At 40.6% G+C, this 26,694-nt stretch overlaps 1 protein-coding gene across 1 annotated transcript in view; it reads left to right on the forward strand.

Moving 5' to 3' along the window:
- Positions 1 to 26,694, forward strand: part of SCHIP1 (schwannomin interacting protein 1) — a 183,138-nt gene that overhangs the window by 48,822 nt on the left and 107,622 nt on the right. Inside the window, exons 2-4 of the mRNA XM_063338185.1 lie at positions 417 to 481; positions 1,366 to 1,446; positions 4,530 to 4,680. Of these exons, the coding sequence (XP_063194255.1) occupies positions 417 to 481; positions 1,366 to 1,446; positions 4,530 to 4,680 (297 nt within the window). The remainder of the gene's footprint in view (positions 1 to 416; positions 482 to 1,365; positions 1,447 to 4,529; positions 4,681 to 26,694) is intronic.

Here is a 26,694-nt window from a genome sequence, read left to right on the forward strand (position 1 = left end):
CTCAGCCAGTGACTCTTAATTGTGAGACTGAATGCTGTTTGATTGCAGAACAAAGAGAAGTGCCTGAAAGTACGGGCTGATGCTCACTTGCCTCTTACCAATACCATCTCCTCTCAAATCAAAGCAGCCACGCACATAAGACGTGAAAGAATACTCTCCTCATTTTCTCTGCCTATTATTTTTGTAGGTCTGGTATTCTCTTTCTAACCTTTGCTGGACATATTGATAAATATTTTGGTTTCTTTATAGTTATTTTGGAAGTTTAACTTTGCAAGCAACTCCGAACTCCGTAGGCATTACCCGAGGGACTATTTTGTTAGTGGTTGGTTCATGCTGTCTTGAAGTTGAGGGGGAATCTCCAATGTCAACCAAGGGCTTCCCATGAGCACATTGAAATGTTTTTTCTCGCCTTGTAGGAAGAACTCAGAAGGCTCCAGCACACCTTGGAACAAGTCAATGATGGCAAAGACTTACTTCAAAGGTAAATATGCGATTTCTGCAGTCTCTCACACGTGGCAAAGTGAAATGGATTTTATAAGGCAAGAAGCCCTTTCTGAGGGATAGTCTCTTTGTTGTAGACTATGTTTGTCACTTGGTAATATACTAAATATTCAAGATTTTGCATCTCTCCCATAAACAATTCTTATTTTTAGTTACAGGAGGATAATTTCTGAAAACTGCTGCTGATTGAATGATGTAATTAAGTGTCCAGTAAAGTCTCAAAATAATTCCACAGGTTGGGGTCTAATCTTACAAATTTTCATGCGAAGATCTTTCATTCATGTTGCTAGTCCCATCCAAAGCAGCGTCCCAAGATGTTTGATTTTTGTCTTCTAGCATTTTAAAATTGCTTTCTCAAAACAATCAGTTTGCAGCACCGATTCCTTGGTCATCGTTTATTACAAGGAATTTTTTCTTCATATTCCTGTATGGCTTTTGCTGATGTAATTCATTTGCTACCGGCATTACCATTGTTACTTTCCATTTTACTCTCCAGCTTTTCAAATGTAGCCCCAGGGATGAAAGTTAATTTAGCAAGAATATCTATTATATTTGCCAGTGGGTTTTTTTTATTTGCAATAGCTTCTTTGCTGGGTGTGCCTGTCTCTGGAGCTGTGGCATCTGAAAGGTTTAGCGCAAGGACTCAGGCAAGATCCGATCTGGAAACTGGATCCAAATTGGTACCTTTTGTTAACAGTCAAATGGAGCTGGATGCAGGGACCCAGATGCCTTCCTCCAAAGACAGCAACACCTTATAATAAGCAGCTCTTGTATGTTCCTGTCAAAATTTCAGAATTAATTCACAGTGATTGCAGAAATGTCATGCTGAGACACATTAAGCCCGTTTTCTTTTCTTTTCCATAGCCATCAGCTTACCATGGATGAAGAAAATAATATCGAAAAATATCATATCAACTTACAGCCCTTGGAATCAAAAGTGAAAATGTAAGTAATGAAGAATGTAATTTCTGCCTTTAAATGTCGCAGAGTTTGTCCGATTCCCAAACCGCAGAACTCAAACTGTATCCGTCATGGATTCCTGTGTAACTTTAAGCATAAAAAAGCTTCAATTTCACAAGGTAGCTAAGCTCTTCTCTATCTTTAAGCACATGAACGTTCTCTTTGAATCGAGTTTCAAATGCTAAACTTCAGTGTTGCACTAATTTTGTCATTTCCCCTGTGAAACTAAAGAATATTTGAGCATCTGCTAGATTTTTCATGTATTTAGAGAGCATACTAGAGTGGGGAAGTATAGCACAAAGCAAGCAGAAGTCTATTCAGTGGTATTTTTCATATCTAACATGAAGCCTGGTTAAAGATCCCCAAGCAGCTCACGGGACTCCTCTAGAAGGAGCAGTCCTTGGGTTTGCACGGGGATGGAGATGTAAGTCTGAGGGGACCAGGGTTCCTGTCCTGGGGGGTGCAGCACAGCTATATGGCACTAAGAAACCTGGTTTTTATTGGAAAACGCAGCAGTTGGTAGCACTCAGCCAAGGCACATAGATGACACCTAGCTACACCACCTGGAGTGAAGAGATAAGCATCACTGTGGTCTGGTAATGAACACCCCAGCTTCCAAATGCAATAAATTTAGCCTTTGTAATACATTTCCTGCATGTTGTATAGTTTACCACGGGGTCAGTTATTCTAAAAGGTTTGACTGTGCGGTGATACCTGTGGCAATACTAGGGATATAACTTAAAACTTACCCACAAGTTTATCGGAAAAGAGGACTCCGGCCCTGGTGCAGGCATTAGCTCCATCCAGCTGGCACCAACTCTGTGCTAACACAGTGCCCCTAGGCTTCCCAGCAGACAGCAAAAGTTTAACAAGGCTCCACTTGCATCAAAAAATATGAACGTCTTTATGCTGAAGCCCCCAACTACTTCATGGCAAAATGCTGCAACACTGAGTTGTACGCGTTGCTACATTACATACTGAATTTCACTTTCAGTTGAAAAGCTACTTGCTACACAGGACTTTAAAATATTAATGCCATATTAAAATATTAAAAGGACACGAAGTTTCAAATTAAAATCAAGCCAGCATCTTTTAGTCATGCAAATATAAGCCAGACAGAAGAATACATTTTCAGAGAGCTTTCTGGAAGGGTAGTTATGACTTAACCTCAGTATACTCTCAAGCTTTAAAATAGAAAATACATGTAAATATAATTATGTAAATACTACTTGTATATATTATGCAGCAAAGCTTGAACCTGAAACAATGCAAAGTGTAAACGCTTGAGGTGTGAAGATGTGGGGATTTTTTGAAAGAAAAATGCATTTACTGAAAGGTCCTCCATTGGCACTCACATTTGGGAGCTTTGCTGTCCTTTTAAAGCTCCTGTGTGAAAACAACACAGGTCTTAACCTACCTTACTAGCTCTGAAGTGCACCTATCCTGGTGAGGCTGTAATGAATGCTGGCTTGTTTCTGATCTGGTATTCTTCTAAAAAAAAAACCAAAATACATATATTTGATTTCTTCAACCTTGAGATGTTCAAAATACCACATGTGTTGGCAGAGTTGTCCCCTGACCAGGAAAAATTACCCACCAAGAGATACTTCCCCATCTCTGGAGTTCCCAGCACTGTAGGCAGTCAATGAGAAGTTGTACGTGTCCTGGGGTTGAGCTTTATCCTCCTCCTGTGAAGCCAAAAACACCGTTTTCCTGTTGGACGTGCCAGTGTGGGATCAAATGCCTTTTCGGCAGTGGCTGGGGGCTAAGTGTTTTTCTGGCTTGTGGAGGTGGGAGCAGAAATGACATCTTGACTGTTAAAAAGGTAAAAAAGAAAAAAAAAATTATTTTTTAAAAAAAATATTCCTACAACAATGTAAATCCATGCCAAAGTCTTTGGACCTTTTGGTTTGAAGTGTAAAGCACATGGTAAGGTTCCTTCAGGAAGGAGCATTGCCTTCTGCACTGCCCTGGGGTGCAGATACCATGGGTGAGATCCCATGGGGCATCCCTCCTGGGGAGCCCCCCCGGCAGCAAGGCTGGGTGCTGAGGGTGCCAAACCCTTCTGGAGCAGGCAGGGTGGAGGAGTGCCGGCTGCCACCCACACCCCGAACAGCCACCTGCGCAGAGCAGCACAGGAGCTGTGCACCGCTGAGAGCAACTTAAGCAAAGGTCAGGGTACTCTACCTGATTAACAGATGCACTGAAGGTTTTACTGACTTGATATCCCAGTGAATAAATTCTCAGTTGCTTATAAATCCTAAAAGGAGCTCTTTCTTGCTCATTGTACTACACTACCACAGCCAAGCTCGGGTCAGAATTTAGCTCTGCTTTTCTGCAAAGTTCACAGATTATCCTGTGCGCAAACACCCACAGACTTTGTGTTAGTGCCATTACTATTGTGAACACAGTTTTAATTCCCAGCATCTCTCACTGGTCTTTCCGGCTCAGGCGGTCCGGCACTGCCACCTGGTGAGGGCTGCTTTGGCCACCAGCCGGCATGGAAAATGTAATTTCTTTGCAGAATTTCACATCAGGTTTTAGCAACTTGGTCAAAGCTTAGAGTTTGGAAGCAGAGCTCCTACCACAATCCCCACGCATTGCTTTGGAGGAGGTTTAAAGTCCCCAGCTGCCCAGGACAGAGGAGATTTTAAAGGATACCAGTCTGGCTCTGAACTTCCAACCATATCTGCATTATATCTGAAAGCTGACAGAAATATAAGATGTTGAAGGCTGTTCATCCTTTTAAACAGATAATTGCATATTTTTGTTTGCAAGATGTAAGGGAATTCCCGAGTTATGTGCAGTCTCAAATTTAAATCACTTCTGTAGGATTATGGATTTGAAAGATTTGCTTCTATGTAACAGTTACTTCAAGTTATAGCTGTAGTGGCTAAAATAAGACCTACCAGAGGGTAGTTATGTGTGATCATTATCAAAATTGGAAAACAAAGTGCACAAAAAAAATCAAAGCACAAAACTCCCCCTCTTCAGCCAAGAATATATGTTTTAAATCCTTTTTGTTGCTACATTCCTCCCCCAACCTTGTGCCTTGGTGTTTGCGGCAGTATCCAGCGAGCATGGCGTGAATACCTGCAGCGCCAGGACCTGCCACACCACGAGCAGCTGGACAAGCGCAGTCCCTCCCCGCCTTCCCTCTCCTCGGACAAGATGAGCAGGTCCATCAGCATGAACACTTTTTCCGACAGCAGCACACCGGTGAGTACAGCGTTGGGACCCATTTTTCCTATTTGTTGCTTTTTGCTGGTTTCCTTTCTAGGACTTTGGATAAATGAAAGCTAAATTATGGGCTAATCGTGAAAGAGGGACTTTTAAGGGAGTAGTAGTGTCCCAAATGAACCTGCAAGCAGATGTGCCTCTTGTGGGTACAGTCTAATGTGTGACCGTGTGTGTTAGATGTGGATCTCGGCGATATTGTGTATTGGACGCAGCGGATATTAACAGTGCTCTTGATGGGAAAAGGTGTTTCCAAATGGTGTTGTGTTCTTCTGCAGAAAGCAGGGATCTTCACATGTGTTTAGCATTTTCTGTTCCCCCAGAAAACCCCCAAATTGTGGTGCTTTTCCTACAAGTAAATGTGATTTGTAGGATTTATTTTTTTTTCCTAAAAGAGACTTGGAGAAGTTGATCTAGGGATTAAAACTTAAATTTGATTTTGGAATAAATATTCATGCCACCTTGCGGACTGGATGACTAGTGGCTGGAGGCTGTACTTCTCTTTTTAAGGTGACCCTAAACTAGAAACCCAAATATAGAGCCCATTTTTTGAAAACAAGTGGCTCTGTGACTGTCTCTGGAGTGGAATCTTTTAGGTCAACAAATCAGCAGGTAGATATAGACCCTATAAATATTGTTTTCAGCTTTGTGAGAGAATGCATCAGTTTTGAGGAAAGTGTAGGCTAGAGCACATGAAATAATAGTTTAAAAAAAAAAACACAGGAGAGACGAGTTGCCCCGATATGGGTTAGACACCAGCTAAATAAAAGCAGGCCGTGTCCCAGTGTTTGACTGAGGTGTGAACAGGTTGTCTGGATCCTTGCTAGGACTGCATGTTGGTCAGCTATTTGAAGCTCTGTTGCCAGTCATGGGACAGCATTTGGTGGCTTCTGAGTTCACTACAAAAATCTAGAAATCATTGCTAGTGGGGTTCTTAAAGTAGATGGAGTCCCCGTGCAAGGGAGAGGTGTTTGTTAGTTTAACTCTGCCTTCAGTCGCAAAACTGGAGCAAAGCGATCTAATGTAAAGCACGAGGCAGGCTCACGGATCCAACAGAGCTGTTCTGCGCCAGAGCTCCGGTCTTTTACAGGGACAATTTGACATTTTCCTCCATTGAACCAGGTTCAAACCGAAGCTAGGTGAGCTGTTTCCAGCAGCTATTATTTTTGTGACACTGTGGTTAGGCAGGCTGCATTCGATTTGACAGCATTTAATAAAATATTACTGAGAGTGCACTGTTTTATTTTTAGATGCCTTGTGTTCCTCGCTGGAGACCTGGATGATAAACTAGGTTGCAATATTGGGTTATACACTAATGCCTCATTTATTAAACAAGTTAGGTTCCTCTAACGAGAGAGATAAATTTGGATCTATTTTTTCTCTGCCGCTGGCATTTGTTGGAGCCCGGCTGCCGTGCGGGAGCGCTGAGCCAGCCGCTCGGCCACCACAAGAGGCCCCTCGTACCCTGCGCAGGAAGGCTCCATCAGTAACCCAATGTGGAAAACAATGCATTTGCAATGCTTTCGGGTCTTTCAGGGTAAAAGGAGTACATCTGGGAGTTATATATTTGTGGGAAAATGAAACCTGGACACTAGAATTGCTACTTAGTTTGTATTAATTCAGCACCCATTCATCTGTCTTCTGCATCCTATTTTTTTTAATGCAAAGGAAGATGGGAATATTTTCTCGAGCTTTTCTAGTGCCAAGCCAAACAATAACCTTTGAAAAATCAGAGGACTTTTCTGAAGGCAAAGGAACCCCCTACCTATTTAGTGTGTCCTTGATGATTGCAATACCTGAGGCTTGAGGGACCCACACTTGTAAGTGCAGGATGGTCCCCAGTTCTGGGATGAGGCACTATGACTCCAGGCAAATGCTGCTGTGCTTGCCAAGGTCCTCATAAACCATTCAAAATTGGACCTACTGATTTTAGATGTTTTTCTGTCTGCATCAGTGTGTGCTGTGGGTCATCTTCAAAGTAGGGAGCAGCTTAAGGAGGTGAGGAGAAGCCTTTAGTGTGTGAGTTCAGCAGGTGCCCTAAGAGGGAGGTGGTTGAAGGTATGAAATCTGGTGGGGAGGTGTTGTATGGGAAAGGTCTGAGAACAGCTATGGCCACAAAGCAAAAAGACAGTAACACTGTTCGGTGTAGTTTTGTTTCCTGATTGCTTCTGATGAAGTAAAACTTTGCTGGCCCTGTGTGGATCGTGGCCTCAGCTTCTACAGTGTAAGGTTGGGTGTATAAGTGAGTGCAAGGAAATGTCACCAGTGCACGTGCCTCTCAGAGCTGGGCTGGGTCATCCTTGCTAGTCCTGGGACACATATGCTAAGGATAGACTCTGATCTAGTGCAGTAGCGTTTCTGTCAGATACAAATGTGCCTTGCTGATGGCAAATGTCACATATTTTTGGTTTGGAATTGATACCATCAGGTTTAGGGCAGGGCCAGGATAAAGCCAGAACATAACAGGGACAATTAGCCTTGAACTGTTGACATATGAATGGGAGAGTAATTAATTGTCTTAACCAAATAAAGACTTAGGTAGAATTAAATGCAACATTTGTTCTGGAGCCACATTTTTCAGCTCTAGTATAAGGTAAAATTAAGGAATAAGAAAAAACATCTGAGAGCAGAGAAACCGCTGCCGGACCCATCTGTAATTTTACACTCTCTAAGTTTGTGTTGACAAGACCCAAGCTGGAAGCTGAGGAGGGGAGCTGGGTAATAACCAAGCAGTCAAACACATCCATTTGCCAAGTCCTCAATTTGGCTTACATTCCAGAACAAGACCTTTGAAAAATGGGGCAAATTCACTACGATGCCATTGGTTTTTTTGCATTAGCAGTTTTGCTGATGCCCTAAAAGGTAGGCTGGTGCCTAGTCTTTGCATAAAAATATGCTGTGCTGAGCAGCATGGAGTCCCTCAAACTTCTATTGCTGTCTGGCAGTCTTCCTCTGAGAAATTCAGAAGGAGGAAGTCAGACTGAAATTTGGACTCTTTGGAGGTTTTCCCATTTCTTTTTCAAAGAAGTAGAAAGCAACTAGCATGTCAAAATATGTTAGCAATAAGTATTGATGCAGATGGGAGAGGGAGAAATTTATGAAGTATTTTGAGAAACCACTGTCACAACACAGCCACTTGATTCAGCTGAAATCTAATCCTGGGTTTCAATTTCCTTTCTCAGCACAAGCCTCCCAGTGCTCAGCTTTGCTGGATCCTCAGCTGCATCTTGCACACTCCTGGGGGCAAAAAAGTAGTTGGCTACTTGAATAATGAAAGACAGAAAGTATCTCATGCCAAAAAAATAACTGAGAGCCCGCGGGCTAACAAACGTATGCCACTGCAGCAAGACAGGTGTTGAAACTGTACACCAAATATCCATTTATTACCAGTATGTGGGACCAGCAGTTGTGGTGAGGTAGAATTTTGAAACTCTTAATTGGAGGAATAATATCTAAAACCAATGTTTATTGTTGGAGACAACAGAGAGTGTCAGCAGGTGCAGTCTGCAGCTGGAGAGTTAAGAATGGTGTTTGGTCATTTGTAGTTGAAAGATAAGGTCTTTGAGCTCATTTCCAATATTACTACAAACCTCCTGAGTCATTTGTAAAGGAAAACAAGGAATTACTAGGACTGAGAGAAGTCAGGGTTTCAAAAGCACTTTTCCTCTCTTGCCCTTGAAACCTTTTCGCTCTTAAAAAATAAGACAAAATGTCCAAACAGGAAGTAGAAAAAATAATTAAACCCATAGAAAACAGAAATACAGTGAAAAACTTGTACATTCGAAGTAAAAAACACCACAAACCAAAGGTGTGAGCCCTTTTGTGAGCACACGCACAGCTTGTGTGCAGGGTGGGAGGGAGGGCACCAGCAAGAGCACTAATGCTGGGAGGAGTTAGCAGTGATGGCCTGAGCCCTGACAGTAGCTGTACATTCCTGATATGCAGGCACTTATTCATTTGTAATCATTAAAACTTTGTGAATTCATCAAATATGGCATTTCCTTGTTGTCCTAGCCAAGGAAAGAACTATAGAAACACAAAGCAACAATTTTAGAGTAACTTATAAGAAGTGAGGAGAAGGGGAGGTACCAGGAACAGTTCTTACTCTGCTCAGTAGCAGCAGGGATGCTTTCTGGGCAGCCCATACCACAACTTTCGTAGTTAGCAGTTTTCATATCACTTTTTAAAAGCCATTTGTTTCCCATGAGATGGGGATAGCTAGGCAAATGGGCTTTGCCTTTGGCCAGCGTGAGATGCTGGCCGTATAGTCAATCAGTTCATCACTGATTCATTGATAGAGGGCGGTGTGAGATCTCCTTGATTTGCTGAAGATTGTGTGTATCTTTTATGCATTTGGCTTCAAAAAACTGTAGCTTAGTCCTGCTGGCTGTGGTTACCATACTTCAGTTCAGAGAGACAACCTAATTGTGTGATTCTAAGACTGGGAATCTTGATAAATCATTAATTATGATACCTTTGAGTCTAATGTTTGAACTTATTTTGGATCAGCTAGCTGCCTTCATAACTGCAGAAAACCATTGCTCTTAAAATGAAATACTGATGAAGAAATCGTGAAGTAGAAAAGGAACAACTAGATGAAGGAGAAAAGAAATCCACAATTGAAACAACTCCTTATTTTTTCTGCTACCTCCAGGGCTTGATAATTCACAGCAGCTCTCCCATGTGAAATTTTGTCTTAATTTTATAGAAAAGGAACAGTGTCTTCTAGACTGTGGGACACTGAATCTTTGTGGGTACTAAAGTAAAAAGACTCTTCCTTCAGGCTGGTTTATAAGCCTCTTCCCCTTGAAGCCTGAGCATCTTATCCCAATAATGTTTCATTACAATTGTGCATGTCTTTTTGTTAGTTGGCTCAAAGGCACCAGGTAGTAAACAAGGCCACAATTAATTTTTTTTTGACTGCCACCACCACTGTCTTCCTCCTCCTGGCTTAAGGGTTGGTCAGAATGGCAACTAAGGAAAATAGATAATTTAATTCAAACTCAAAATGATTGATCACAAGTACCTTGAGCAATTCTAGTTAGTTGGAAATCAGTTGCTCTGTTACTAAACTTTTAAAATAAACATATTTGCAGATAGTATAGTTTAAGAAAACCAGAAAGACTGGTAAGCCTTTTCTGGGATGCAGTGACTGAAATAGAAGATGAATGATTACTGTTCTGGAAAATTACTTGAAGAGTAACATATGCATCTCTTGGAAAAGTTTTCTGGTTTTAAGGCACACTTTTATGTTAAATAAAATACACTCAATTTGATCTAAATATTTGTCACTGAAAACGTTCTTCTTTGAGATTCGCATCCAATCAACAGGAATTCATGCTATTTTAACAACAATACATCTGCCATGACTCTGAGACATAACACAAAGCACAAAATAAAATAGGGCACAAAGAAAAGCAATTAAAATCCCCTATCAGATATGTAGATGGAAGAAATAAAGCAGTGCACTTAGCAATCAGAAACTCACAACCAGAAAAAATGATACCAACCCTGAAGTATTATATACATTGTAGAGTTGATGAAGTCCAGAATTTCACTTCTTAGTATTTTGAAGGGAAACTTCAGAAGATGTGAAAATTTGCAATGAGATTTCACCTCATGTTTTCAACAAATAGATTTCCTTTTAAAAACTCAGGACAAATTTCCTGCTCTGCTGCACTATTTTTATGTGGATTTGTCTCTGATCCATAATCAATAACGTCCCACTTGAAACAAGAACAAATCCTTGTTTCTTTTCATTTGGCTTTCTTTTTCATAAACGACACTGGCCAATCCTAGAAGGACTCTCACAAAGGCTGCCTCTATCCAGGTCATAAGACATGTACGTGCACTCAGTGAAAGCACTGTTAGTTCCCTAGACTCCTGCCAGAGTCCTTACTGCCCTCTTAATCCGAGAACCTTTCAGGTAGATCATATTATCAGGTAATGGGTCATGCTTTCTGTTTACAAACAGACAAATCATTCTTGATGTTGCGGCGGGGGGGGAAGCGATGAGGCTATCTCAAAGTGTTTGTGCTATAGTATACAATGTTTCTTTCAGCCTGCCTTCCTGTAGAAAACTGATATAATGGGCAGAATGACAGACGAGGAACATAGCTTGAGTGATGAGATGGGAAACAGACTTTTCTTGTTCAGCTACTGCTTTGTAGGCTGGAAAATAAAGGATTTGCCAACTGTGTGTGTGTCGTATGGGCAGTTTCCTAACTGTTGGAAAGGACCTGCTGTCAATGATTTATCAGATTATTCTATTAGGAGCACACAAGCAGTATCTGTACCATCTTTAGTTGCTTTTGCTTCCCTTTTGCATGTTTATGTTTAATCAAAAAAATTAGGAGCAAGACAAATAATAGATTTGAAAATAATATGCTTCCTTATAGATACTTTATTTCTTTTTATTGTGTAGAAAGGTGTCAACACTTACCTTCCTATGTCGCGTGTGACTGAGTTTCTGCTTTTTTTCCCTCAGAAATAAAAAACTGTATCTATAGTTACTAAGAAAAAAGGTGGTTGTGGTTCTGACCTGTTTTCATGACAACATCGTTGTGTCTCTCTAAATGGTTCAGTCACAAAGATACCGTCTGTGAAAGCCACAGAAAACCTGATAATCCTTAATAGACAAGCAAAAGCTGGTGCGAGACATACCTGCATCCAGAGCTCTTATAGAATTGCAGTGGGATCTTGATATTTTTTTTCTTTTTTTACTTTAATCTGAAACATTGACATGGAAACAAAATTAATTCGTTCCGCTCTGGGCAGAAGTAGCTTCCGCTGTGCGTGATATGAAATTACATGTCCAGGAGGACATGTCTCCCCCAGCAGCCAGCTCCTACCCTGCTACAGCTTCCGAGGAGAGAAGCCGGACCCTCTACCCCCGCCCCCGCCTCCACAGCCCCTTGGGGTCTGCTCTCAGCCGGGGGTGGCGGGTGCCGCGCTCCCTCCCCACCCCGCCGCCCGGAGCCCTTCAGCACCGCGGGCAGCGACGGCGCGGGCAGTTCAGGACCGCGGACAGCGGCAGCCCCGCGGCGCGCCCCTGGTCCTGCCCCCAGCCGGGCTGGGTGCTCGCTGCCTTTTAGTGCACTTCTCCCCCTAGCCGCTTCAGTCCTGCCCGCGCATACTGACACAACACGTGGTTTTTCTGCTAATAATGTTCCTTCTGATGTTCACGAGGATGGCAACAACTGATTCTGTAGAATGATCATTTTTTATTTGAGTGCAGCACCTGAATAGACTTCTTTCTACTAAGAAATGCTCTTGTTAGAGATATAAACATGTGAAGCATGCTTTTCTACCCTTTCTCCATTGGTTGGTGTCGCAAAAAGTAATTTCCAAGATCGTCCCCCCCAACCCCAATAAACAATTTTTTTACTGTGAGGGTGACTGAGTACTGGCACAGGTTGTCCAGAGAGACTGTGGAGTCTCGATCTTTGGACATATTCAAAAGCCACCTGGACAAACTATTCTAGGTGGCCCTGCTTGAACGGGGGATAGGGAGGGGTGGCGTGGACCAGGTGATATCCAGAGGTGCCTTCCAACCTCAGACATTCTGTGATTCTGAAAATCAAGTAGGAATTGAAGTGAAATAATTGGACATGGATCATAGTATTGAATCAAAGATAACACAGAAAACTGCAAAGAAACGTTTGCAGCTCATTCTGCTCATAATTAAGCCTCTTATCTGGCTGGAGGCCTTATCTTGTAGCTTGGGGAATTTGGGCTGCAACAAAAAACATTCTTACTTAGTAAGAATTAGCACATAATTTACTGAGTTTGTTATTGGGGAGGGAGGGATCCTTTGTAAAGTAGCAAAATAAAAAATGTAAGGTGTATGATTTCTTTATAAAAGCCCTTTTTTGTGTGTGTCTGTACTTTAACTGTGGTGTATACACAGCTTTGCTAGCTTCCACCACTTATCCTGTGTGTATATAATTTTCTATATTGCAAATTTGAAATAGTAACCTTTTTATACAGATTTACTACTAAAATCCATAGCTACTTACTGTGGGCAAAATTTAAGTGACGATTTCTCATTAAATCATAAAAATTAGAATGTGCAAGTACTCATAATGTGTGGGTGGGTATCTCTTCAGAAAATCATCAGTCCAGAACATTTTCTTCATAACTTGCAAACTTCTGTAGATGGAACAAAGAAAAAAAATAGCCACACTGTTACCACATGCTGCTCACTGAAAATTATTTAACTATTTGATAGCAGCTAGTTTCCCTTTTAGCTATTACCAGCCCTTTCATAGATGTTATTTTTAAACACTGTCTCGTTTGGATGAAATACATTCCATTGTTTTAGTACCGGTTACCTCTGTTGATCTGGGATTGCAGTGTAGCCTGAGAGTTCAGAAAAGTGGAGTTTTCTGAAAAAGAGTTTTGGACAATGTCATGTGTTTTCATATTTAATTTGCTCTACCAGAAGTTGTCACCCTTATGGCTTAGGAAAAAAAAATGCTCTGAACGCTTTCTAACATCGTATATTTATAAACTTTGTCACTTTTAGCTAAAGTGGTCTTGGCTTTGTATACTGTGTATACTGCAGTGCTATTTAGAAGCAAGAAAAAGGTCTAGGGTAAAACCCATACGGTCCATCATGGCAGGTTTAAAACTTCTCTTGACTTAACGTAGATGGAGTCCAGCCCTCCCAGGGCTGTATCTGGGGGCTGGGCATTGGGATTTTTTGCATTATCATCAAAATTTTATTCAAATATATATAATATATATGTGTGTGTGTGAAATTTAACGTACAAGATTGAATAGATTCTTCCAGTCCATTAATTCATCCTTTTTTCTCACTCTGATGGAAAGTCATACATCATCCTGCCTGACATAATTTTCAATACGACATTTCCAAAAGTAACCTGCCTTCAATCAAAATACTGCCTCCAAGATTCAAAAGGACAGACAAATAGTGTTATCTCCGCCCTAAACGTTCTGATGGGGCTTGGACCCTCTGGCTTGTAGGCAGATTGTCCGCCTTTGTGACACTGTATGGGTGTTCATTTCAATCATGTTGGAGGCTAAAAAAATTCCTGTGTATTACACCTATGAGAATTTCATGTTTCTTGCTATATTGCGTCTCAAAGGATTTTGCAACATACTGTAGTTAAAACACTGGTATAAAAAGGGGAAAGGGTAGAAGGCAAAGCCATACGCTATCAAGAGTGTTTTCCTGCCCAAACCATGTGCCACATGGTACACAAACTGAAGGGTAGGGTTTGCGCTCCTCCCATCTCCAGCACTGACTCCTTCAGTTATCCAGTAAATCTGTGGCTGTGGTAATCTGCACCTTAGTGCCATCCTGAACTATAATTGCTGCTCTGACGCAGGACTTGTGTCGTTATGCCACAAAACATGGAGGTGTTTAGTTTTTACTAGATCAGAGCCTGTCCCTGAGCTTGGTTTCCTTTGGATACTCTGAAGCTCAGCTCTAATAATTGACTGAAGATGGTGCACCTTGGAAGGAGGCCAAGTTAGTAAAATCTGGGTTTTGGGACATTTCTCTGCACTGATAGAAAGAAGCTCTTTTTCCTTCACCACAGCACTTGTGCATTCCCCCACCCCCTATTTTTTCTCCCTTTCTATTATTTTCCTACCTCCCCTTCTGCTTGCTACATCCCTGCAGTAACCTCCTGCTCACACCCTCCCTCTGTGTGAAACTGCAAATGTTTTCTGTCTTAATTTGAGTACAACATAGGTACAGTAAATAGTCCTGCCTCTGCATGTTATCTCTCTTGGTTGAAATGACAGCTCTCATCTAATTCTTTCCCCCTAATTCTGTTTTTCCTGTCTTTTCTGTTCTGTTCCTCAGTTCCATCTGCTTCAGCACTACACACTAATCCTGCCCTTATGTCCTACTTAAAATAAATAAGAGAGTACACTGTAATGCATTAAAAAAATGCATTGACAAAATTAAGGTTCCACATTTAGGATCCAAAATAGATCCGACTTTCCAAACAGAATTCCTGCCTTGTCTGAGACTAAGCCCAGGGCAGCTCTGGTGGGAGGGACATGTTTGAGAAAAATAGTATTCTTCTGAAAAGTAGAATAGGAATTGCAAGTGTGTTTTTATAATGAGCTATTAATACTAAGTCCTGATGTTTTGCCCTTGTTCAAGCTAAGTATTTTCCTTGCTTTTCTCTATGGCTGGTTTGTTACCAAGAGTAAATATTAAGCTATTAGCAGGAATTGTTCAACTACACACCAGTAATCCTGTGTAGCTTTAAACAGAGGTGGATTAAGGTAGTACACAGTACGAGCTGGGATTGTAAAATAGATTTTTTTACCTCTGGCAGTAACCAGGCGGTATTAGCAGGAGGGTGGTAGTTTGTTTAGGTGGAACTTCACCAGCTAATATAATTTGTGATGATTAGCAGAATGAGCTCCAGTGCCAAACAGAAAGTGTGACTTGATTCACTGCTTATGAATCTGTGACTCATTATTACAAAGAATCTCAGAGACATTAATTGTGATAAATGTATTAATGTTCTTAATGATAATAACACTTTACGTATTTGCAAACCAAAGCACGCTCTAGCACAATACTGAGGCTTGTGCCAGAAAATCTCATCATTTTGTTCTGGAATGTCAAATGACGAATTGTTATTAGTTCTGGTTGTCTGGAGTGGATTAGTAGAGCCCTCATAGCAAAACGAATCCAAAACTTAGAGGTTTATGAAATCAGATCATATTTTACGTAATATGAAGGTAGTAAGATGGGAAGGACGGGTCCAGTTGGGAAAAGACTGAATTGGGAAAAGACCAAGTGTTGTACTACTACTGTTGTACTACTTCTGCTACCAAAAGCCCAGTTTGCTTTGCTGTCCTTCCTCCCATGTGTGGTACCTTCAAAGCTGCATTCATTTTGCTCAGTGATGCATTAAGATTTGGTTCTAAATGTAGAGCAAAATCCATCTGCAGCTTTTGTGTGTTTATAATTCCCCACACCTGCAAGTGCTACCTGTGCTTATGCCAATGACGGTGACTTTCCTCAGGTGTGTTTGGCACCTGCAGGAGCAAGGAGAAGAAGCCAAGGGGAAGGGACTACCAAATTATCTAAGACAGTGCAATCCTAACAAGCACTCTCTGGTGGTTACAAAGCTACATCTTAAAGGAAATGGAGTGTTGGTGCGGGGAACACTCTCTTTTCTCTGAGTCTGGCTTCATGAATCTGTGAACAGCGAAGGAGGGAGGGAGCTGACAGATATTTACAATGTGATTTCTATGTAATGCAAAAATACAGATCTTTGTATTTGCTCTTGAATAACGTAGATGGAAACATAATTAAAGATGAGGAAGACTAGTCTAGCATTGGGATGAAAAGGGCTTAATTAGAAACAAAATATTTGATGATTTTGTGAGAAACATTAATGCTGGTGTGGGCTATAAAATAACATTTGAAATTAAGCGAACAGGGAAACAAATGTTGTTTTCAGTTTCTTTAATTTCCTTCAAATAATTTCAGATCTAAACATAAGCAGATAACGCAGAATGTTTCCGGTCTAATATGACATTTATCTTTTGAATGGGGTTTTTATGTAGAAATAGTTCTTCCGATGAGTTTGTGTATGTATCTGTGCATACACATAATAATCCAGAATGACTATGTATGTTTAACTCTCTTACAAGTAGTGTCCCACAGGGCTTTAAAATGCTGGAATACAAAAGGGCCATCTCAATTCCTTTCTGCTGGTGGTAGCAGAACGCCAATAGATTTCTTCTTCTGTGTGTTGTGTATATCGAATGTTGACTATCCATGTGGTTAGTCAATTTGATACATTGAAGTTTAGTAGCAGCAAAATCAATTCAAAAATTATCTCAGTTGGTGACAAAATGTCTAACAAGACATTTCTGAACTATGCTTCTGTGGGAATATTCAGTGGGAACTGCTTGAGAGAACTGAAAACAATTTCATTGTACTTATGGAATGGGGCTGGCTTTGGTGTGATGGCTCACAACGGGATTACCTTGTTTGGTACTGATGGTAGGTCTTAAAAGTAATAGGTTTATTTTAGAACTTCCACTTCAGAAAATTTGTCTGAATACTTCATAAATGTTTCCTAAGAAAAAGAATCAGAGAAAAAATTATTTACAATACCTCATTTATTCCCATGGGAGGGAAATTCCATACCCTGCCTTTGGCAAAGCCAGGCCCCAAAAATGAAAACAATGGTAATGAAGACTTTTGATGGTTAATCAAGCAGGTGGGTGTGGAGCAGAATCAGACCATTATACAAAGTTCTTGGAGGGTTTCTCTCCAGCCCTGTCGTAACATCTTGAAAATCTAGACTTGGAGGAACATCCCCCAAATCACATTTCGCCGTTTTATAAGATGGTTCTATACATCTGTTCTTTTACTTCTCTATGTTATTCTTGTCACGTAGAACTGAGCTAGAGTTGGGGTAGCGGGGATGCACTGCGCTATGGTTATTTGCCAACAGGCTCATGTGCTGGCAGCTGGGGGAGCGCACCCCGAGTGCTGACAAAAGCTGTGCGCTCAGCGGCCAGTGAGTCCTGATGATGGTATTTGCAGCCTCTGTGGGGATTGATCCCTCTCCCATTGAAAATGATGTGATTTTTTTTTCCTTAGACCCAAAAAGGCCAGTTCTTTTCCTGCTGTTTAGGGTGTGCAGCTAAAATATACTAAAATATGTAGTTACTAATGAGGGTCTCTGAGATCCCAGTTCTGAACCATGTGTGTCAGTGATAGTTTGAGAATTGCGCATGGATGAAGAGAGAATGCAGCAGAGCATGCAAATCCCGGCTCCTAGGACGTGTTGGGGAAGAACAGGTCTTGGCAAATTCAAAATACAGAGATCTGTCCCTCCCCACGTGTGGGGACAGTGCTGCAGAAAACAGAGGTCAGATAGGCAGATATACAGAGACAAATATTTGAGCAGTGCAGAAAATGAGAATCGTTTTGGAATGGGAAAGAGAAGAAAACCCAAAAGCTGAGCAGAGGTTCTCTGCTGTTTGCTCTGACCTGGCAGCATCTTGCAGGTAACGCATCCATTTGTCCTTACCGCCCCCTTGGCCACAGCTGCTTTTGTCATCTCATGCATGGGGTCTGTTATGGTATTCCTCCAGTGATGGGTAAAAGTTGCTAAAGAGAAGATAAGATTGCAGAATTGTTTTTCTTTCCAGCGACTGCTGTTGCTGGTTAATTTTTCCATCTATCAACTGTGTGGGAAGAGTACATGGTGGTACATCTCCAGCTCTAGGTTATTTGAGACCAAGAGATTTCCAACCACAGGTTTTCCCTTAAGCAATTAACTTCACTCACTGGAATTAATTATATTCTGATGTTACCAAAAAAAGAGGAAAAAATGAAGGAAATTGAAGTAACAGACAGTACAGTTGTGATTAGCAGGACCAGAAGGAACTAAATATATAAAATATATGTAATAGAAACTTATTAATATGTAGGGAAAACCCTACTAAAAGAGCCAGAGCCAGGTTCATTAAATTATATTGGTGGCTATTTCAACACTGAAATGTGGCAGCATCGCTTTAATGGTATCTGTTACAGAACAGTGTATTTTTCCAAATAGACTCAGTTTATATCCTCCCAAAGTGGAAAGTATTTATTTCTGCACACAAAATAAATTTTTAGATTAAATATACTGGAAAAGTGTATTTTTACATGAATAAATACTAACCGGTTTAGCTATTTCTCTCACTTCTATGAATTTAAGCAACCAAATAGCAAACCTTGCGCCTGGTCTTTAGGAGATTCTAAACCTATTTCAATACATTTTTGAGCCAACTTGACTGCTTACACATGTGAAATGACTTCTTAGGGTCAGCTAAAGTTCATTAGTAAGACGTATATGACATTTTAGGAGCGAGAATGTGCTTGAACGGTTCTGCCAAAGGAATACATTTAAGGCAAAAGTCCTTGTTTTCTTAGGCAATTTCTCTCCTAGTAGTGAATTATTTCGCAATGGAAAAAAAAACAACACAAAACAAAACACAATAATTTTAGCGAAGAGCCCAAACTGGAGCAGCGGAGAAGTGCCTCGCTGTTAGTGATTCGTTTCCCATCTGCTCTGCACATGGCGGAGGTGAGCCCAGACCACACGGGCACTGCTTTTTGAGAGGAAGGTTTGGCAGCTCTGCCTGCTGCCCAGCAGCTCAGCATCCCTCCAGCACCATGCCTTGATTAACAGAATAAACACCGCACAGAGCAGCAGAACGAGGAAGCTGATGTGACCGGCTGTCCCCAGCTCAGCGTGACTAAACCCAAATTGACTTCCTATGAACAGCGGTTCGGAAGCCCCGAGTACTTTTGCAAAGGTCTTCACTTTAACATTAAGATGATACATGAACTTTCCATACAGGAATTATCAAATCTTAGTCATAACTTGAATTCATTAAGTGTAAATTACTATTTGGTTGGTTGACCTCTTAATCTTATCTACCTGTTCTCTTTGGTCAAATTCCAAGAACAAATTGCTTTATAAAACCAGCTTGATCCAGAATGCCTGTCAGTTTTTCTAGTCAAAATGATCATGTATTATTTCTCCACGCCACTAACGTGCAGGAGAGAATTATTTCCAAAATGAGTTCTTGCACAACTAGGTGCTAATAGTAATAGTTTTGTGAGCGGATCCTTCCCTGAGGTAATAATTATTGGGTTTTTTTTACTTTAAATGGATTTAGACACAATTTTTTGATGTGTTTCGTCATTGCTTGTTTGACAAGTGATACTGTGGATATTGGAGGTGAAATTAGCACCTAATTTCCCACATTCGGTAACACTGGTCATGGATACATTGTCACAGATGGCGTGGGTTTAAATAGCATAAATTTAAGCACAACCTTGCACCGTACCCTTTGGACCATGCATATGCCCTATGTACGATGCAGCTTCCCAACGTGGAAAGCAGTGGGGCAGCCCCAGGCATGTGGGGTCCACGAGGGATGTGGCAGCCCCTGGGGAATCGACTGCGTGGAGGGGAAAGCAGACAGGGGAATTCTCCACCTTGAAATAACAGAAAGACATTGACTCTGTGTAGCTGAAGAAGTTCTGTTCCCAACGATCTCATTTGTTCAGAGCGTGTAAGCTCACACATGTCTATCCAGCCATGGAATCTTGGGCGGACGTAGTTGATGTTGTGGCCTTGAGTTCACAGAATTTCTTTAAAAATAGTCAAGGTGGCAGCTGGTAACATTGCACTATCCAGAGATAATTACTTATTTATTTTTATTTGTTTATGAATAGAATTCATTCTGGGTTACTGTTTTAATAAGCTGTTGGGGCTTTTTTGGATTGAAGTGACTGTTCCAGGACTTCAATAAGAAAGCACAACATAGAACGTAAAGAACAACTTTTTCTTTTTGGCTCTCGTAGCTGAAATCTTTTGGAGCATGTCTTATTAACTTTTATCTTCCCAGATGGAGTTTCATATGTTCTATTTATTCAGGTCTTCATATTTTCCCCAAACCTCATCTCTGATAACAGTGTTTCTTAGCAAGGCCACCCTGTTTTTTCTAAGGCTTTCAAGAGATCTAACGATAGCAGAGGACCTTTGTTTTTTATTCTGTATTATGAATTATTTCCGTGATTTGTTTGATAGTATCACTTAGTTGTCTCCTGCGTATGAAACCCATTCGGTCAGTGCTTAGAGCTGAGGGAAGATTGCTGCTTTTCCCTGGGTAAAAGTCTTTGAAAATATTTCCGTATCTAGAGTGGGGTTGGGCTCTCCAAAGAACCTCATATTTTATAGCAGTATATATTTTTATATATATTGTATATTATATTCAGTTTTGTCTAAAACATGACTGCAATAGGAACAGTTTCTGGTTGGATTCTATTATTTTTTTCCCTTTGCAGGGGTAACTGCTCTTCTTTTACAACTTTATTTTTCCTTGGGATTTTTTGTGTTGCTGCTAATTGCTTTTGACTGGTTTCCTCTTATGCTTTTTCTATAGCGAGGCTTGCAAACAGATGTTTACTGAGCATGCAGTGGGAGCAGCTTATACTGTGAGGGGAGATTAAATCACTTCTTTTCCACTTCTATGACTCTTTCTCCCTTGCCTCCAAAGTATCAGCCATTATGAGCCTCCTCCACTTGGTATCCTAAAACTTCCACTGTCTTACACACGTAACAGTAAATTTTGAAGGGGTTTCCCATTTCCTTGTTCTCGTCTCATGCACTTTTACACAGTAATATTTCGTTTATCATTGCCAGGCTACCTAAAACCACACTCAGACTGATGGCGCAAACTCCTGGGGTTTCCTCCCCAAGGAGCTGAGCTGTGGCCAGAGTTTTGCCAATGCACCAGTCGTGTCCTTATCCCACCTTACTGTGGTTTAAACTTTCCTTCAGTGGTGGCTTCTGAAATTTTAGACTTTATTTTGCCCATTTGAGATGGTTTCCTTTTTGACCTCTTACCCTCTTGCTTTCATCCCATCCCATCGGCAGAGACCTGCCGAGTTACCCATGCCGGCTCTCAGCCCACCTGCTTGTGAGACAACCTTACGCAGGGCATGCTTGGATTGCTCTAATTGCTCCTTATTAGGGGACATTTAATTAAACATTTTTCCTCCTGTTGGACAGGGCAATTTGTTGGGGGGAGCAAAAATGAGCAGTTAATATCAGGAAATACATGAGTACAGGGTATCAAAAGCGCCATAGGTGAACTGTAGAATATTGCTGTAGTATATTATATTTGACATTTTACTGCTGTGTCTAATAATGCATTCTTCACATAGTGTGCAACAGTCATGTTGCTTCATTATTTTTAAATTTAGAAGCTTTTGTTTTTCAAACTAAAACCCATGTTTCCAGTTCCTCATTGTGGAGCTGGTTTAATTGCATTACTCCTCTCATTGTGAGATTGAATATGGCCATTCAGCTAGAAAAATGCTGCTAGAATAATGTAAATGGCCAAGCTTTGGTCTTTCCAAGGTATTTAAAATTCTATTGCTGTTCCCATAAGCCACAGACAGTGGATTATTTTTCACGGACAGACAGTACATCCTTCTCTTGGGGCCTTTATGGACAGACTGTATAAAATGATAACGCAATGAATGGGGCACCTGCCATACTCTATCAGCTGCCTAAATCAGCTGTTTCAGACAGAAATTCAATACACTAGAATGTGTTTCAAATAGATTTTCAGGTACAAGGTATAACAAGGAATTTCAATGGTATTCTTGATACATTTGCACCAAGATAGCTTTCAAGACATTTATGTTGCTTCAATAAAGATGTAGTTGAGATGGTTTCAAAGCATCTTCAAAATAATAAAATGAATTTGATACTCTGAGGAGCTAAGAAGAATATCATAGTGTTATTGTATTTGATTATGATAGTATCCAGAAGTCTTAGATATTGTACTGCCTGTTGGATAAAATATTACTGGTTTTGTAAGGAACAACAGGAGCATCTTGTTCTAAAGAGCAGATTGGGGATGGAAAGGAAGAGAAGGTTTTGCATGCAGGAATAAAATCCTTCCCAGTAATTTTATTTTTATGCAAAGTAAGTGCAATGATGTAATACAAATAGATTAGCATGTCATAATACTTTACATGCTAACTACATGCTATTCCCCTGTGCCGCAGTGCTGTTGACCCTAGGCTGTAAAAACTTGCTGCACACATTCCTGAGCAGCCCAAACCGCTGGTGATTTATATTGTCTCGTGAGTTTAATTTTGCAAACTTGGAATGACAACCCAAAGACTAAATCTTGAAGCCAAATTTCAGAAACAGACTTCCTACCTCTGAGGAAATTGAAATGCAACATGGAGGTGCCGTGGAGAATTCAGTGGTTTTGGTCCAGACCTGTATTCGTTGGCATGCAAAGCAATTAAAATTATGACCATGGCTTCTCTACCAAAGACTGGCAAAACACTGTAAACAGCAACACGGGAAATTCTGGTGTGGCTTCTTGCCCACTCCGTGCCCATTTTGATGTCTCTCTTCCCGACGGTGAGATATTTTCCAGTTTTTCTTCTGAAATAATTTTAAAATTAACTTTGTGAGGTGGAGCTACATCAGTTGTTGTTGGGCAGCTCTGGACATCTGTCTGCCCCTTCCCATCTCTGAGCTTTCTGAGTCTCTGCAACAAAAACCAAACCCACTTGACTGAGACATAAATCTTCTCTAAGACAGCATGGTAAGAATCAGTGAGGCTTAGAAGAGCTTAGATTTTGCACATACAAATCCCAGTTTGTGTTTTCCGTTTCTTCATTTCCATCCAATACATTTAATCCTGGTATACTTAGTTGTTAAGTATATCTGCAGGAACTCATTCATCTCTTCTAATGAAACGGATCCTTTGCTGATCCTTAACCCCAATGAAAGGGAATCAGACAACTGGGACTTTGTGCTTGAATTGCGACCTTTCAGAGACACTGGAGAAGGCTTTGTGAGGGCACCAATCTGCTGTAAATGTGAGCTTGAGCCACCACGTTGTTAGATATCCCCAAACCCAAACTGATGCTGTAAAAATATCCCGAAGTTTCTTAACTCACTTTCCAGGAGGAGGTTTAATGATCCAGAAAATTAAGAATATTCACATTTTATCAATGAAGAGGTATTTTAATTTAAAATGTTCATACTAAATTTCCCTCAGAGCCTTTAGCATAAGCACAGACCTTTGCTCCTGAACACTCTATGTGTTATAGATGTCCTTTCAACTGTCCTTGTCTTTGGGAATAAATTTCTGCCATGCCTCTGTTTTAGATCTGACTCTTAAACAGAAAGGCATTATTTCATGTGTTAGAGGGCATGCACAACATAAGATTCTGTATAATCATGCCAAAGAAATTAAAGGCTGTTACTGAATCCCTCTTGCTATGAAAAAAAGAATGCCAGCCCCACTGGTTTTCAATGAATATATTTTCCAGCATGACTGAAAGGCATTATTTGGGTCTTGTACAGCATCACAGTCATTCGTCTTAAGCCTTCGCTGTACAGTGTAACTCTTGTGTGCTTGAATGGTTGATGCTAACAACGTAAAAGGTCCTGAGAATTTGTGGAATCTCTTTCTGGACACATAAGCCTCACTCTAAAAGATGCTTTATTACATCAACATGAGCATAAAGCTATATTAAAAGAAAAGTAGGGTTGTAGAAAGCACTCGCTTAAAGCATGCCACAATGAATCATGTCTGGGCAGGTTTATTTCAGCCTGCGCGTCTTGGTTTATTCTCAAACTGTGGCTCTTCAAAGAGGGATTTTTTTCATATAATTATTTTGTGCAAGTCTAGAGGCTATATACAGTTGAGGAAAAAGTTGTTTTTATCATACACTAATGTTGTTCTTCTTTTTTTCCCTTAATTAGGACTGAAAAGCAATTAGAGTATAAGTTTGATATTATAGCTGGTGTTGTGCCCTGTGTAAGGTGTAGTTTAGCGTGACCCCTAGCCACTGAACAGCAAAATCAGTGGGAACAAGCTGTGTTTCTGATTCCCACAGGGTTTTGCTGCAGTGCTGTGGACAGGGTATTCCGGATTGATTACTGTCTGAAGGCGAACCCTTCCTGTCTTGGCTCTTTTGCTCTTCCTATGTGTTTTAAACATATGCCATCCCCTGCAGTCCTGGACTGTCACCCTATTCTGAGTTCAGGCGCTTGGTGTTAACCATGGCACCCGTCAAGGAGCTGGGGAGGGTGTCATGGGGTGCTGTCTATTTACTTGGTTAAATAACATCTTGTGCCTGAGATAAGTTTAATTTCCGTTGAACTTCATTTAAAGCATGAAAAGTGCATGGGGTTTTGAGAATTAACCTTGATGTAAATGACTGGTAAACATAGCTATATTTTAGTAGAATTATTTATAACAGAGAAGTTATTTATAATCACATGAGCAAGATGTTTGCCTATTCCATATAACCTGAATGGACATGTGCAACACACAAATATATATATTTTTTTGCATTTTCTTCCTCCTTTTCTTAGAAGGTTGACATGTAATCATGGAAAAGACTAGATAAGTGTGCATGTTCAAAGAAAGAATATATGCTTTGCATTAAACTTCCTTGTTTCTGCAACTGAAATGCACACAACCTTTCTGCCGAAATAAACGCTAAACAGAACTGGTGTAACATTCCCAGACAGTGAAGTGAAAAGAAAAAATAGCTTGCCAAAGTTATTTATCTTGTTTTAATGTGGGTTTATTCTCCACTATTACAAACATCATACCCGTATCGCTATTGGGCTAAAGAGTTATTACAGAGTTATGCTGATATCTTTTATGAATTATTATAATAGATGTTGGTGGCAAACAGCTATACAATCTTCTCTATGTGAAATGTTGGGTCAAGACTTTCAATACTTAAATGCCTGGAGGACCCTCTCCTTTCAGCAGTGCATCTTTACAAACTGATTTGTTGTGTGTGGAGGAGGGTTTCGCAGATGTATCCGAATCCATGTGAAAGCCATGGTGACAAATGGGCATCTAACGCACACTGCTCTCCTCACCCACTCTCCCTATGAGCTTCACCGTAGTCCAGATGCAGAATTTATCTCAGTGTCCAACTTTAATTCCCAGCTCGATCAAAGATCTGAGCCTAGCTTAGTCCCATCTATTTTTCTTCTTTATTTTACTCTGTTTTGCTGCGGCCACATGATAACTTTCTTCTCTGCCATCCAAGATGTGGAAGAATGCTGGAAATACAGTATTTAAAGTCTAATTCTGTGAGATAGCGTAGTGGCACGTTAAATGTTAACTTGCAAATATGTAGCTATGAAAATTTAGGGCTAATTCAATAGATCAAGTACTGGGGGGAAAACAATGCACCAAAACAAAAAGCAGTGCACCAATTAATTCCAATAATTTGGGAAGCCTAAGTTGCAAATGGAGGTAGAAGTGAGCACACAAACAGCAGTGAACAGGAGCACCTTGTTCAGCCTTTCTTCAGTGACTTCTTATTGGTTTAAAAACCAAAAATGTTATACATTTAAAAATCTATCTAGAACGTTTAAGTGGAAGACAGAGTAGGGAAGGTTTTTATGAAACTGTTCTGAAATAGTTGAAAAAGACAGTAGTAGTTTGCAATAGCAGGGTCCTTGGCTTATACAATTGTGAAGAAGTTATCTAGTTGGAAATAATATAAAGATTCTATGTTTCATAATTTTCCTTTATTGCGGAAATATTTTATGCAAATATTCGGGGGAGGAAGATGTTGCCAGATGGAAATGCAATAGTTGTGGAATTTTTCCTGGCACTTTTGACAGAATATTTAATACTGAATGGCTTTATGCTAATGCTTTGCACTGGAATTCATATTTTATAGCTACTTTGAAATGCAAATTAAAAAAAGGTTTCGAAACTGAAAACCTTGCCCTCTAAGAAATACAGTGGTATGCAAAGAAGTATTTAGCTATGTTAGCTCCCAAGTATTGCCATGGCTGGTGTGTAAGAGGATGATCTTTACGCTACGAAATGTGAGCTGGAAATCTTATAATGCCGCCTGTCGTGCAGAGACCTTCTGCTTTGCCGGGCAAGTGCCACTGAACTGAGCTTTTGAAAAAAGTCATTTCTTTCCAACGGGGCTGGTGAAATATTAAGGCTCCAAGGGTCATTGCAAATACCATGGAATTAATGTGTCAGGTAGTTAGCAATGTCCTGGTGGTAAAACTGCCTCCCTGGGCACGCGGGGTCTACTCACAATGACCCAGAGTATAGGACTGGGGTCTCAGATACCAACTAACCTTTTATATAATATTGCAGCAGCAAATATCAAGATATCAGAGAATCTAATTTCCTACCACTTAGATCTCCTGTGAGTTACTGCTAAGGTAAATTTTTATTGATAGTCACAGGAAGAAATAACAACTGCGGGAAAGCTGAAGGGCAACAACACTTTATCCGCTCACAGCTCAGTCCCGTTTCCCCATCTCTCCATTCTCCTTCTTCACTCATAAAATACTCATGTGGTCAGACCTGGTTGAGGATTATTTACACTCTAACATAAAAAGTTCTTTTATTAGCCAGAGTTTATGCAATGACTGCAGTGAGTTT

The sequence above is a fragment of the Chroicocephalus ridibundus genome, chromosome 6, assembly GCF_963924245.1.
Source record: "Chroicocephalus ridibundus chromosome 6, bChrRid1.1, whole genome shotgun sequence".
NCBI lineage: Eukaryota > Metazoa > Chordata > Aves > Charadriiformes > Laridae > Chroicocephalus > Chroicocephalus ridibundus.